General features: G+C 38.1%; 1 protein-coding gene across 1 annotated transcript in view; it reads right to left on the reverse strand.

Moving 5' to 3' along the window:
• Positions 1 to 12920, reverse strand: part of LOC134674489 (two pore channel protein 1-like) — a 28409-nt gene that overhangs the window by 6608 nt on the left and 8881 nt on the right. Inside the window, exons 6-14 of the mRNA XM_063532589.1 lie at positions 7136 to 7268; positions 6416 to 6515; positions 6059 to 6239; positions 5538 to 5626; positions 4826 to 4949; positions 4255 to 4395; positions 2722 to 2890; positions 1694 to 1864; positions 509 to 704 (exon numbers count right to left, since the gene is read on the reverse strand). Of these exons, the coding sequence (XP_063388659.1) occupies positions 509 to 704; positions 1694 to 1864; positions 2722 to 2890; positions 4255 to 4395; positions 4826 to 4949; positions 5538 to 5626; positions 6059 to 6239; positions 6416 to 6515; positions 7136 to 7268 (1304 nt within the window). The remainder of the gene's footprint in view (positions 1 to 508; positions 705 to 1693; positions 1865 to 2721; positions 2891 to 4254; positions 4396 to 4825; positions 4950 to 5537; positions 5627 to 6058; positions 6240 to 6415; positions 6516 to 7135; positions 7269 to 12920) is intronic.

Below are 12920 nucleotides of genomic sequence, written 5' to 3' on the forward strand. Positions count from 1 at the left end.
TGTTGCCGCTATAACAACAAATACTAAAAACAGAATAAAATAAAGATTTAAATGGGGCTCCCATACAACAAACGTGATTTTTGACCAAAGTTAAGCAACGTCGGGAGGGGTCAGTACTTGGATGGGTGACCGTTTTTTTTTTGCTTTTTTTTTTGTTTTTGTTTTTTTTTCATTATGGTACGGAACCCTTCGTGCGCGAGTCCGACGCGCACTTGCCCGGTTTTTTTCTAAAGTATAGGACATCTGGATCAGTTTATTTGTAGGAAGTTAAAGAGCTTAAAAACCTACAGATTAATAAATCGGCTGATACGAGATGAAGGAAATTTATGATTTTAGTTACGGGAGCATTTTAGTTTAATGAAACCCATTTTAGTCATAGATACTAGAGATATAAAGCAGTGTAAATCTAAAACTAATCTTCCTATCACTCAGAAAAATCAAAACAGTAGCGTTCGGAAACGAAAGCGCCATCTATCGCTCAGCGGCTGAACTAACAAAACATACTTACCATAAAGTAAATCCTGCTAAACTGCCCCGCAACGGTCGCGTACGCGTTCATAAGTATGAACCAGTTGTTGACAACTGTCAGCTCGAAGAGAGACACGCCGCTCGTGACGAGGTTCTCGAAGTTGTTCAGATAGTAGTAGCCGAGAGCTGTTGAACTGTTCTCAGAGTATTTGTAGAAGTCCTCTACTGTTGTGTTTCTGTAATGCAAAACTCCAGTAAAGTATTTACTGTAGTTATTCTTTGAATAAAGCAAAAATATTTAATTAATAAATCAACACTGGAGAATAATAACTGGAGAAAAAAGGGTGAAGTCTCTTTTACAAAATCTCTTGATAGTTTACGAGAAAGACCAACGGGCAACGCAATGGTAGAACCTTTTAACTTACAAAATAAAAAAACACCATAAGCCTCAAGTTTTCTACGAAAATACGCCAACAACGTATCAAAATCAAACCTAGTTTGAGAGATAACCGAATGTAATTTAATGGCGCCATCTATTTTAATAGTTTATCAATTTCTACGTAATTACGCTAACGCCATCTAGTGTCAAATGGCAGAACTTACACGCAGCAGTTCCTCAAATCTAGGCCGGCGAACAGTTCCATGCCCACGATAGCGAAAAGGTAGTACATGACGAGCATCACACAGCCAGCTGACGACATGAGAGGGGACAGTAGTACGAGTGTGCCGAACACGTCGCGGTAACGCTTCTTTAGTTTGTACAGACGCATTACTTTAACGCCATCTAGTGTCAAATGGCAGAACTTACACGCAGCAGTTCCTCAAATCTAGGCCGGCGAACAGTTCCATGCCCACGATAGCGAAGAAGTAGTACATGACGAGCATCACACAGCCAGCAGACGACATGAGTGGTGATACTGGTGATAGTAGCACTAGTGTACGATGTGCCACTTCCAAACCTGCCGTGGGTTCGAATCTCGTTTCGTACAAATGAAAATCTCGGTTAAGTTCGAAATACCATTTGTGGCTTTCCATATCAAAATGTAACTAATAGCAGTCGCTTTGGTAACACCTGGTATCTGCGGCAATCCTTGCCAAAGCCCCAGGCTTCTAGAAAACACACTGGAAGCGCTAAAGAGGTGCCATCTCTTTATCAAATCGTATACTTCTAAGCGGTACATGCTAATGCCATCTAGCGTCTAGTAGCGAAACTATAACCACTTACACGCAGCAGTTCCTAAGATCCAATCCTGCGAACAGTTCCATGCCCACTATAGCGAAGAAGTAGTACATGACGAGCATCACACAGCCAGCTGACGACATGAGAGGGGACAGTAGTACGAGTGTGCCGAACACGTCGCGGTAACGCTTCTTCAGCTTGTAGAGACGCATTAGCCTGAAAGTAGAATTGAGTTTTAAAATACAACAATTATTTGGCATACTAAATTCTACACATGTAAGGATTTAAATATAGTTAGGATTTAAAAAAGTGCGTGAAGCAATTAGAATCAGGAAACGTCGGAAATCAACCATAACATAGCGAACATACTTTTACTTGAAAATCGTACTTGGTAGCCGTTTTCTGGGTTTTTGTGTGTGTGGATTTCAAAAATGAATGTTTTGGATGCTAAGATGCAGTTTATATTTATTTATTTATTGGAAAACCAACAGCACATGAAACGTATTAACAATATATATTTCTCGCGACTTCATAACTTCATGACAACTGTCATGTCTACCAGATAGACGATTTACAGGTTTCTGTGGTACAAGCAGCAACACTCCTAACTGAACACCGGTGGACCTTATTACAAAAGGCATAAGGTCCACCAATGTACAGTTAACACTCTGGGCCACTGGTACAGTCTACTGTAAAAATATGGGCCATATTTTTACAGTAGACTGTACTATACTTCGTTTTTTTAGCATTAGAAATAAGGTAAACATTCTTGATGTGTCTTTTAATTGAAAAACACATTTTAAAAATAAGTTGTGGCAAATATGCAACAATTATGAATCTAATACGATCATTTATGTTCTTCTGCTTTCATAACATAAGTAATAGTTACTGAATTTTAAAAAGCGTTTTTCAATTAAAAGACATGTTAAGATCGCTTACCTTCTTTCAAGTTCTCTCTAATGCTAAAACGAATGATATATAATAATATAATAATGAAAAAAACGAACTATAGACTTATATTATATTCTTTCATGCGGTAGACTTATATTATATTCTTTCAGTAACAATCTTACCTCAAAGGTCGGAAGATGACGACGATATACAATTTGGGCGCTATAGTGAGCATGACGGCCCCCATAAGAGCTAGTAGGGTCACGCTGAGGTCGAACACGTTCCATCCGCTCTCGAGGTACGCCGCGACACCGGACGCCATCATGCGGAGGGCTGCTTCTATCAAGAATACTGTGGAAAAATAATATTTTTATAAAATAGGATGATGCGTCTTCTTCTTCAGATTTATCGCTTGGATTCTACGAATTTTAGTAAGAGGGCTGGTCAAGTATTATTTACTGAAATAAGACGCCAGCCATTAAGTAAATAATACAGAGTGAAATTCTGATCCTACCAACTGCGCCAGTACAAAATTTATCTACTTAATAAATACTGAATCATATATGTATAACAATTACATATTTAGGGTAGTTATATAGAGTATTTTAAATACTCCCAAATATACAAAACTTCCGTGAGACACAGACATATTAAATATATTAAAAACGGGTCACTCACGTACGGTACGGAGTGAAACATGTCGAACGTTTTTCGACTTATAATACGTGAGTGACCCGTTTTTAATATATTTAATAGGAGCATTCCACGGGCTGTCCCGTACAAACGCATTCTATTTCCTGTGTTGCGACTATTTTTTGGCATTTAAAGCTGGCGATTATTTTCCTGTGCATTATTTTGACCATTTGTCATAGAATAAGAAACGCTTATACCTGCAAATCTTCAGAAAATTCGCGTTTGTACGGGACAAACGGTAGACAATTTCATGGAATGCACCAATACCCCCAAATATAGTCCATGAGATATCAACTGTGGTCCAACATTACTTTTCGAATCTTGTTTTTCGTGTGACTATTATTTGAATAAAGTCACATAAAGTTGCATCCCTTTAAAACTGTATCACATGTTGAATGTTTTCTTTTCGTTTGAGAAGTTTTTGATTTTAAGAGATTTCGTTGTGTTGTTTCAAAATACATTAATTTTCATTTGCAAAAACCAGGTCTCACTCAAAATTACCTCGTAAATATTAGAATAACCTTTTTAATAAAAAGGACAACACAAAAAGAGTACTAGTATTAATTTATTTTTGTCTATTATTACAACTTTTAAAGCATATTAATATTTTCTGGACTATTGTTGTACGATTTTAGTTTACACCGGGTGTGGCCTGTAATATGAGCAAAAAATTAAACTGTAGGCTGTACTTCTCATACTGACCAATATTTGTTCAGCGACTTTTAAAATAACTTGTGGTTTGATTTTTAATACAATTTAAAGTTTATTCTAAGACGCAATGTATTGCGAATTTTGTTATTTTTAAGGCGTGACAAGCAACGTCAATCACAATGATATGGCGTGGCGATGGCGTCCATTGAAGATAATATTTATTTTGTATGAAAAATAGGGAGTCTAAATACTTCATAATTTTTAAAAGTTGTTGAACAAAAGTGTCACCGTTTGGGGAGTACAAACTATGTTTTAATTATTTGCTCGTGTTACAGGCCACACCCGGTATATAATATTTCACAAGCACTTACGCGAAAGGAATAGCCAGGTGTCCCAGGAGGCACAGAGTAGCCGCGCGCTGTGTTGCAGCCCCGGCAGGTTTGGGTCCGTGCCCGCCCCGGCTTCTAGTACCCGTAGCACCATAGCCAAACCGTTGCCTACTATTAGAGCGTCTGTAAAAATATAAAAAGCAACATAAAATCATCAAATATTGACAAATATAGTCACATAGTGGTATACTACCACTATATTGTGTTGTCAAATATATTAATCTGGTAAACAACCAATCTGGCGTTTCAAATTTTGTTTGAGGAATCGGTCCCTCGTATATTTTTCCTTGCCAACTATGGCGGTCAGCAAAATATAATCAGCGCGTGTCGATAACTTAGTATAGGTTGGAGCACGCGCCGATTCAGTCGAGATATTGTATGTGTCGCCGCAGGTTAGAGATATGATGTAAAGATAACAGGATGTATACATATATTGAATAAATCAGTCTAAGATTACCAGTCAACGGAGTCTTTTACTCACCCAACCCGGTTCCTCTAAACCACCAATTATGTCGAGCAAACTTTTTTGCAAGAAAAACATTTAGGTACTCACAGATGACATACTCGAAGTAGGGTTTGTGGACGAGCTGGCTGGCGGCGCGCGCGCCGGGCTCCAGCCACGACTCCGCGTACCACGGCGCGCGCGCCGTCTGCGGCGCCCAGCGCAGCGCGAACACCTGCACCACGACACCACATTACTACTACGAAGCCAGGGTAATAGGAAATTGCCAGCATTTTATTAAGATAAAGTGATTCCCAGTCGAGTATGCATTCTCAAATTCTCTAAAAATGCATATAAATATAACCAAAAAGTGAATAATAATCCAAAAGTCACATACCACGTGTCCCAAAATTCAACGATAAGCTGGCATCAGAAGATGGACCTGCTCATGACTACTCGAGGAAAAAAAATAAAAAAAAATATCTCAATTTATTATACAATTACAAGAAAAAATAAAAATCGACAGCCCTACAATTCCTTCCAATTCCCTATGTCTACAATTTTAAAATTTATTTTTTCAATTTTTTTTATTATGTTTCCTCGAGTTGTCATGAGCAGGTCCATCTTCTGGGGCCAGCTTATCGTTGAATTTTGGAACACGTTGTATACGGTGCGTGTTTCGCGATCTACATAATGTTGTACGAAAATTCACGCGCACAGAAAAAGATATTTAGCAGACAGATTATTACGATACGAACGTGACATTTCCGCGCAGGTCCAAGAAAATAAACTAGTTCTTCTTTAGAAATACTTTTTTACTAACCTCATATAGATTTGCGAACTCAGAACGGGAGAGACCTCCGGTCCCGGACTGATTTAGCTGCTTAAACATTAGGTACACGTCCAGCCCGCCTGCAAAAAAAAACACAAAACCATAAATAAAGGAAAATTTTACACCTCATCTAGATGGTGCTCTACGATCCTGTATATTATGCGGTATCTAGGATTGGCAATCCAGTTACAAAAAAACATATCGGCACTAGTTTGAAAAAGAAACTCGTAGATATTTTGTTCTGTTAATCAAAAGAAAAAAGTGGTATATATGTATGGAATTCATAGTTGCATACAGAGTCATGTCATTGTCTTTAAACCTTGAGTAGCAGTGTGAGATATGAGATTTTTTCAAAGTAGTGTCGATATGTCACCGTTTACCTAACGCACAAAAAACGCTCTTACGATTAATTCGTGGGTCGAGTAATATTACCTAAAGGTTTGCACAGTACTATTTGCTCTTGATAGATTTTGGCTTTCATGGTTGTACGGTTTGATTAGAGTGTAACTTACTGTAGTGCGGTGCGTAGTGCCGCATGAGCCCCGCGAAGTGCCGCAGCCGCACCGCGTCGGGCGCGCGGCGCGACACCAGCAGCCGGAACGCGTGGCGCGCGGCGCGGCGCCGGTGCAGTAGCAGCGCGCGACACTTCTCGCGCTCTATGCGGGTGAACGTCTCGTACACTACGGCTAGCATCTGAAATATTGCCACTATACTCATTATTTTATCGTCACTCTTGTGTAGATCTTCAATAAGTACTTAATATAAATTACAGAACGATTTTATTTTCGGTCAATTGAGAAAATCAGACGGTTCGGTACATTAGTTGTTGTTGACAGGTGTATAATAAATATAATGTAATCCATACTCACCAAATTCATAAGCACGTAGAGCACAGTGATGATATACAGGATGAAAAACACGGCGTACCACTTGGACTTGGCGTATGACGGCATCATCACGTCCGGGAAGCTGAACACAAGACAACAAAAGTTAGGGTAGTGTTCGACGCACGTTTGAAGGCCACAGTACGACCTTGTGCTGAACAACATTTAATAAATATTTGCCAATAAATTTAGAGAAAATAATATTGTTTGATGCTGAATACTAATTTAGCCAGGAAACGGACTTTTAGACGCACGGCCGGTTTCCATCCTTACTTGGTAGATATTACACCAATTCGCACGAAGCGCTTTGCTTCTACTTTCCTTATGCGCACTGCCAAGGAATGGAATTCCTTGCCGGCGTCTATATTTCCGTGTTCTTATAACCCGGCAACCTTCAAATCAAGAGTGAACAGGCACCTTCTGGGCGAGCTCGCTCCATCGTAGGCCACGTCTACGCCTCGGCTAGTCTGTGGCCATGAGTAAGCCCATTCATAATAAAAAAAAAAAAAAAAGGAAACCTAGATAGGTACCTGGATATTGATTTAACTTTATGTCTACACAGACAGTCAGTTAAGTAAGAGTGTTATTTTCAATCCTTAGATAGGCATGTTATAGACATGATTTGTGTATAATCCCTTTATCTCTCTCTCTCTTTATTACTAATTTTAGGAAGCTCAGGCATAGTCACCAATAATAACTACTCACTTGGCGGTGGTGAGCAGCACGAACATGCTGACGAATGAATCACTGATGGTAGAAAAGTGACCATTGTCGAGGTGTTCCGAGAACAGGTAGTAACCCAGCAGAGAGTACGTGGCCACGAAAAACATTAGGAGCCCTGTAAACAATTGGGATAAATGTACCGTTTACAAGAAAAAACCGGACAGTGCGAGTCGAACTCGCCCACCGAGGGTTCCGTACTTTTTAGTGTTTGTTGTTATAGCGGGACATGAAAATTTATGAATTTTAATATATGAAAATTTTACTATCACGGTTCATGAGATACAGCCTGTTCACAGACAGACGGACAGTGAAGTCTTACAAATAGGGTGGAATGTAGGTATAAGTAACATAATCTATTATTGTAGTCGGTACATATAAGGAGAGGCATGTAATATCACTCTCCTCCATATTAGGTTAGGAATGTTCCATATACGGAGAGTCATGTAAGATGACTCTCCTCTATATAAGGAGTGGAATTTAGGTCAAGCTACTGGACACCTGAACTGGATACCTTCCACGTGTAAACCTCCCCACCTAAACACGTGTGACCTAAATTCCCAAGTTTATATATTCTAGGTTTTAATCAATAAATTTCAGTATTTACTCGGCAAGCGTGTGTTTTACTACTGTCCTGGGTCCCATCCTTACATGGCGACCCTGCCAGTGCCGTATTAGGAACGCATTCTTTCATCTCGGGTGACCGACGGCGGGCCGGCCCAGCCAAATACGTCAAGATGGTGTAAAGTGTCCAGCGGAATCAACATGGGGAATCAAGGCAGTGCTGCATCCAATCATCCAGCGATTGAACGTGTTTATACACAAGTCGGGAAAACCAACCAGATAGACCTCGACACCAATGTCACCATAGAAGTTTCACGGATTGGAGTCTACCTTTGTGTTGTCACTGTAGCAGCTCTGTTAATCGTTCTCGTGGTCTGCTTAAGATATATCAACGGGTGTTTAAACAAGAGGATCGAGCGACGGGCCCAAGGCGAGCTGGTCAGGGGCAGGATTCCACAAGTTTAAATATGGAAAGGTACATTCGGGAGATATCTAGCCATTTAATACTCTACTGTCAAGCGAGGGAGGTGCAGTACGTGAAACCCCGGGTGGAGGTACAAGGAGATAGAGAAGTCGTGAAAGCATCAGTCGAAGGGAGAATAGGGCATTATCTGCTCTGTCCCCACAAGCTGTCAAGGGAAACATTTGTGCGTGCCTCCAATGAATTGGACGTGGACTTTACGGATGGAACGAAAGCGGTGGCTGTGATCAAGCTGGTTTACGCACGGAAGGAACTTTGGATCTACGAGATCGAGTGGGAACGTGACTGTGTGTTCGCGAAGTGGTGAAACAAAAACATTGACTTAAGACTCAGTGGAAAGTGAAAATAGTGGTAAATAGTGGTTCCCGTAAGTTCTAAAACAAACTGTAAGTAGATTCATAACTCATTGCATTGTGTAGCGCAAGTATGTTCGTATTTTAGCAGGGTAATGGCTAATGTAATAGAGCAATTAATTAAGCAAATAACGGAAGTTAGAGTTTATTTGATAAAGTTAGGCTCTAGTAGACGTAAAGGTCAAATATTAAATAAAAAACAAGCAGAAGCTGAAGAATTGTATTCACAGTTTGTCAATTTTAAGGAAAAATTAAGTGAGCAAGTAAAATTAGGTACTTTTGATGTAAACGTAGAATTAATTAGCCAATTAAGCGTAGATTTTCTTAAACTATATAAAGAGATAAAAGAGTTGTGTGCGGAACAACCTACAGAAAAAGAAATCATGGCGACTTTTAATTTAAAAACAGCGTTAAGCCTGTTACCAGTTATGGATGGAGATGAAAAGATGACCAGACAGTTGATAGACAACATAGAATATTACGAATCGACTCTCTCGTCAGCAGATTGTAAAAAGAGCTTGATTAATTTTGTACTCAAAAGTAGGCTCTCGCAACTGGCTAAACTAAAATTATATGAAAAATATTCAGATGTTGAGGGATTAATAAGTGATATGAGGTGTAAATTACTGCCGCAAAAAGCTGCAACGACAATACAAACAAAATTACAGCAGCTGCGACAAGATAACTTAACCATTTCTGATTATGGACAGGAATTTACGCAATTATTCGTAGACCTAACGATTACGCAGGCCAATGGCAATAGTAAGAGTTATGACGTTTTGAAACCGCTCAATGAAAAGATAGCCATAAAAAGATTCGCTGATGGGCTGCGGAATCGTCGTATAAGCACTATTATAGCCGCCAGGGACTTCACATCATTGAAAGACGCGGTACAAGCCGCCCTGGATGAAGAAGTTGCAACAACCCCAGGAACAAGCGTTGTCGGTACGTATCACAGGTCACATTACAACACTGCATACAATCATACAAGAGGAGGTAGTCAAATAAGACGAAGTTACAGGGGAAATTATCCAAGAACATGGTCGAGCCAGAACTACCGCGGCAATACTAACAGGTATGGTAATTACAATCACCAATCACATAATAATGTATATCGTCCTCAGCGAGGTGCGAGCAGAGGATTTCGAGGTAACAGTGGTTTCAACCAACGGAGAGGCACAGGTCGTAATGGTTACAACAACCATTCGCGTGGAGACCGCAACCGACAAGGTCTAAACATTATTAGAGAAGAAGCGGAAACTGTGGAGAATCATCAAAGTAATAATAATAATCAGTTTTTTCGTGATTAATCATCACATATTTTCCGGTGGTCGTTCCATAACAGCGCAATTGAAAACAAATGGTAAATTATGTTCATGGTTACTTGATTCGGGCGCGTCGTTGTCTGCAGTTAAATATAGTTATGTAAAACAACGGAACATACAAATAATATATGAAAGAACAAGCATAACAGGCGTTGGAGGAGTTGTTCACTCCATTGGTTACGTACAGCTAAATTTTCAAATCGGATGTGAAATAATACAGCATAAAATCCATGTTTTTAAATCGTTACCGTGCATTACAACGGGAATAATAGGAGATGATTTCTTTAGAAAATATAAAGCAAATTTAGATTATGAAACCAACACTTTTTCACTTTCAATAAATGGAAATCGGTTAAAATTAAACTTCGAAAATAAAGGAAGCAGCCAGACTAGTTATATCTTATCACCCTGATCAGAGGCAATTCATTATGTAAGTACATTCATGACAGAAGATATTGTAGTTTGTGCAAAAGAAATAAGCGAAGGAGTGTTTATAGCGAGTGCTATTGTAACACCTATAGATGGCAAGATACCAGTACAAATATTAAACACTACAGAGAACGAAATTGAATTAAACGACATAAGCCCAGATGTATGTAAATTGAACGATTATTATAGTTGTGACTTTGGACGTAAAAAAGTAGATTCAAATAGAGTAGCAACATTATTTTCACAATTACAACTAAAACATTTAAATATAGAAGAGCAAACAGAAATAGAAAAGTTATGTGCCAAGTACGCTGATATTTTTCAATTGCCAGGAGACAAGTTAACGGTTACAAACCTTTACAAACAAAATATTAAGTTAAAGCCTAATGTTGACCCATGTTTTGTGAAAAATTACAGATTGCCGCATTCACAAAAGAAAGAAATAGACAAGCAAATTAACGAAATGTTAGATAGTGGAGTAATAGAGCCAGCAAAAAGTGAATGGTCTAGCCCATTGCTATTAGTTCCGAAGAAAGTAGATGCAACAGGAAAAAAGAAATGGCGACTTGTTATTGATTATAGGAAATTAAATGAAAGGATACAAGACGACAAGTTTCCATTACCAAATATAACCGAGATTTTAGACTCATTATCAGGATCTATTTATTTCAGTCATCTAGATTTATTTTCGGGTTATTATCAACAAGAATTAGAACCGGAGGCTAGGAAGTACACAGCTTTCAATTCAGGACAGTTTCAAATGACTCGCTTGCCGATGGGACTCAAAATAAGCCCTAGCGCATTTAGCAGAATGATTACGTTAGCAATGTCAGGACTCACGTATGAGAAATGTTTTGTTTACTTGGATGATATCGTAGTTTTCGGTAGAAATCTGGACATGCACAACAAAAACCTAGTAAATGTATTTGAAAGATTAAGAAGTGTAAACCTTAAATTAAATCCCTTAAAGTGTGATTTCTTAAAAAAAGAAGTATTATATCTCGGTCATGTGGTATCAGCAGGAGGTATTTTACCAGATCCAGACAAAATAAAAGCAATAAAAAATTATCCAACACCTACAAATGGAGCAGAAACCAAAAGCTTCGTAGCTTTAGCCAACTATTATAGAAAATTCATTCCTCATTTCGCAGATAAGGCATATTATTTAAACAATTTAAGCAAAAAGAATGTAAAATTCGTGTGGGATGAAAACTGCCAAAAATCGTTTATACAGTTAAAAGAAGCAATGACCACACCACCAATATTACAATACCCAGATTTCAATACAAGCAATGAGTTTATCTTAAACACAGATGCATCTAACTATGCGTTAGGGGCAGTACTTTCAAATAGTAATGGCAAACCCGTAGCATTTGCAAGTAGGAGTTTAAACAAAGCTGAAAAGAACTACGCAGTAATAGAGAAGGAACTTTTAGCAATTGTCTGGGCAACTAAGTATTTCAGACCATATTTATATGGACGACATTTTATTATACGAACCGATCATAAGCCATTAATATACCTTTTTAACATGAAAGATCCATCAAGTCGATTAACTAAATTTAGACTTGCACTAGAGGAATATGACTTTACAGTAGAATATTTAAAAGGAAAAGACAACTCGGTAGCGGACGCGTTATCGAGGATTAAGGTGACATCAGACGAGTTAAAGGAAATGACAAGCTGTATGTACGTCATGACTAGGTCGAAGAGGAGGAAAGAGTTAGGAAGTATTCAAACAGACTCAACTACAATTCGGTCTGATCAACCGAGAGTAGTAGAAGTTGATACGAAAGTAAAAGACAGTGTAGAATTAAAATTTATGGAAACAACTGAGCTCAGTAAAATAAATAAAATGTCAATTAATGAAATGAATGAATCTAAATCAATGATATATGTGAAAAATAACAAAATAATATACATAAAACCATACTTCCCAGGGCAAATGACGCGAGCCGCCTTTGTCGAGGAACTTGGTGTAAAATGTAAAGAATGGAATATAAATGAAGTGTTAATTATAAAGAATAAAAATAATGATATATTTGTTGAAAAGCTAGCATATGAAATAAAGAATACGAAGGATTGGACCGGTCCACGTTTATGTATATTAAAAGATTTAATTAGAATAGATGACAAACATGAGAAAAAAGTAATATTAAATGATTTTCATATACTGCCAACAAGTGGTCATGCAGGTGTAAGAAAAATGTATAATAATATAAAGAGACGTTATTTTTGGGTAGGTTTAGAGAAAGATATTAAAAACTACGTTAAAAGATGCGATAAATGTCAAAAGGAAAAATATTCGGTTCACACAAAAGAACCAATGACAATAACAACAACATCTCAAACTGCATTACAAAAAATATTTATGGACATTGTAGGACCCTTAACTAGGGATGATGACAATTACTCTTATATATTAACTATACAATGTGAATTGACAAAATACATTGAAGCTTACCCGTTAGTTACAAAATCAGCTAAGGAAGTTGCAGAGGTCTTTGTAAGTAATTTCATTTTACGTTATGGTATTCCGAGCATCATCGCAACAGACAAGGGAACGGAATTCACCTCAGAACTTTTTCAACAGGTATGTAAATTACTTCATATAGAAA

Source organism: Cydia fagiglandana, chromosome 20 (assembly GCF_963556715.1).
Source record: "Cydia fagiglandana chromosome 20, ilCydFagi1.1, whole genome shotgun sequence".
NCBI lineage: Eukaryota > Metazoa > Arthropoda > Insecta > Lepidoptera > Tortricidae > Cydia > Cydia fagiglandana.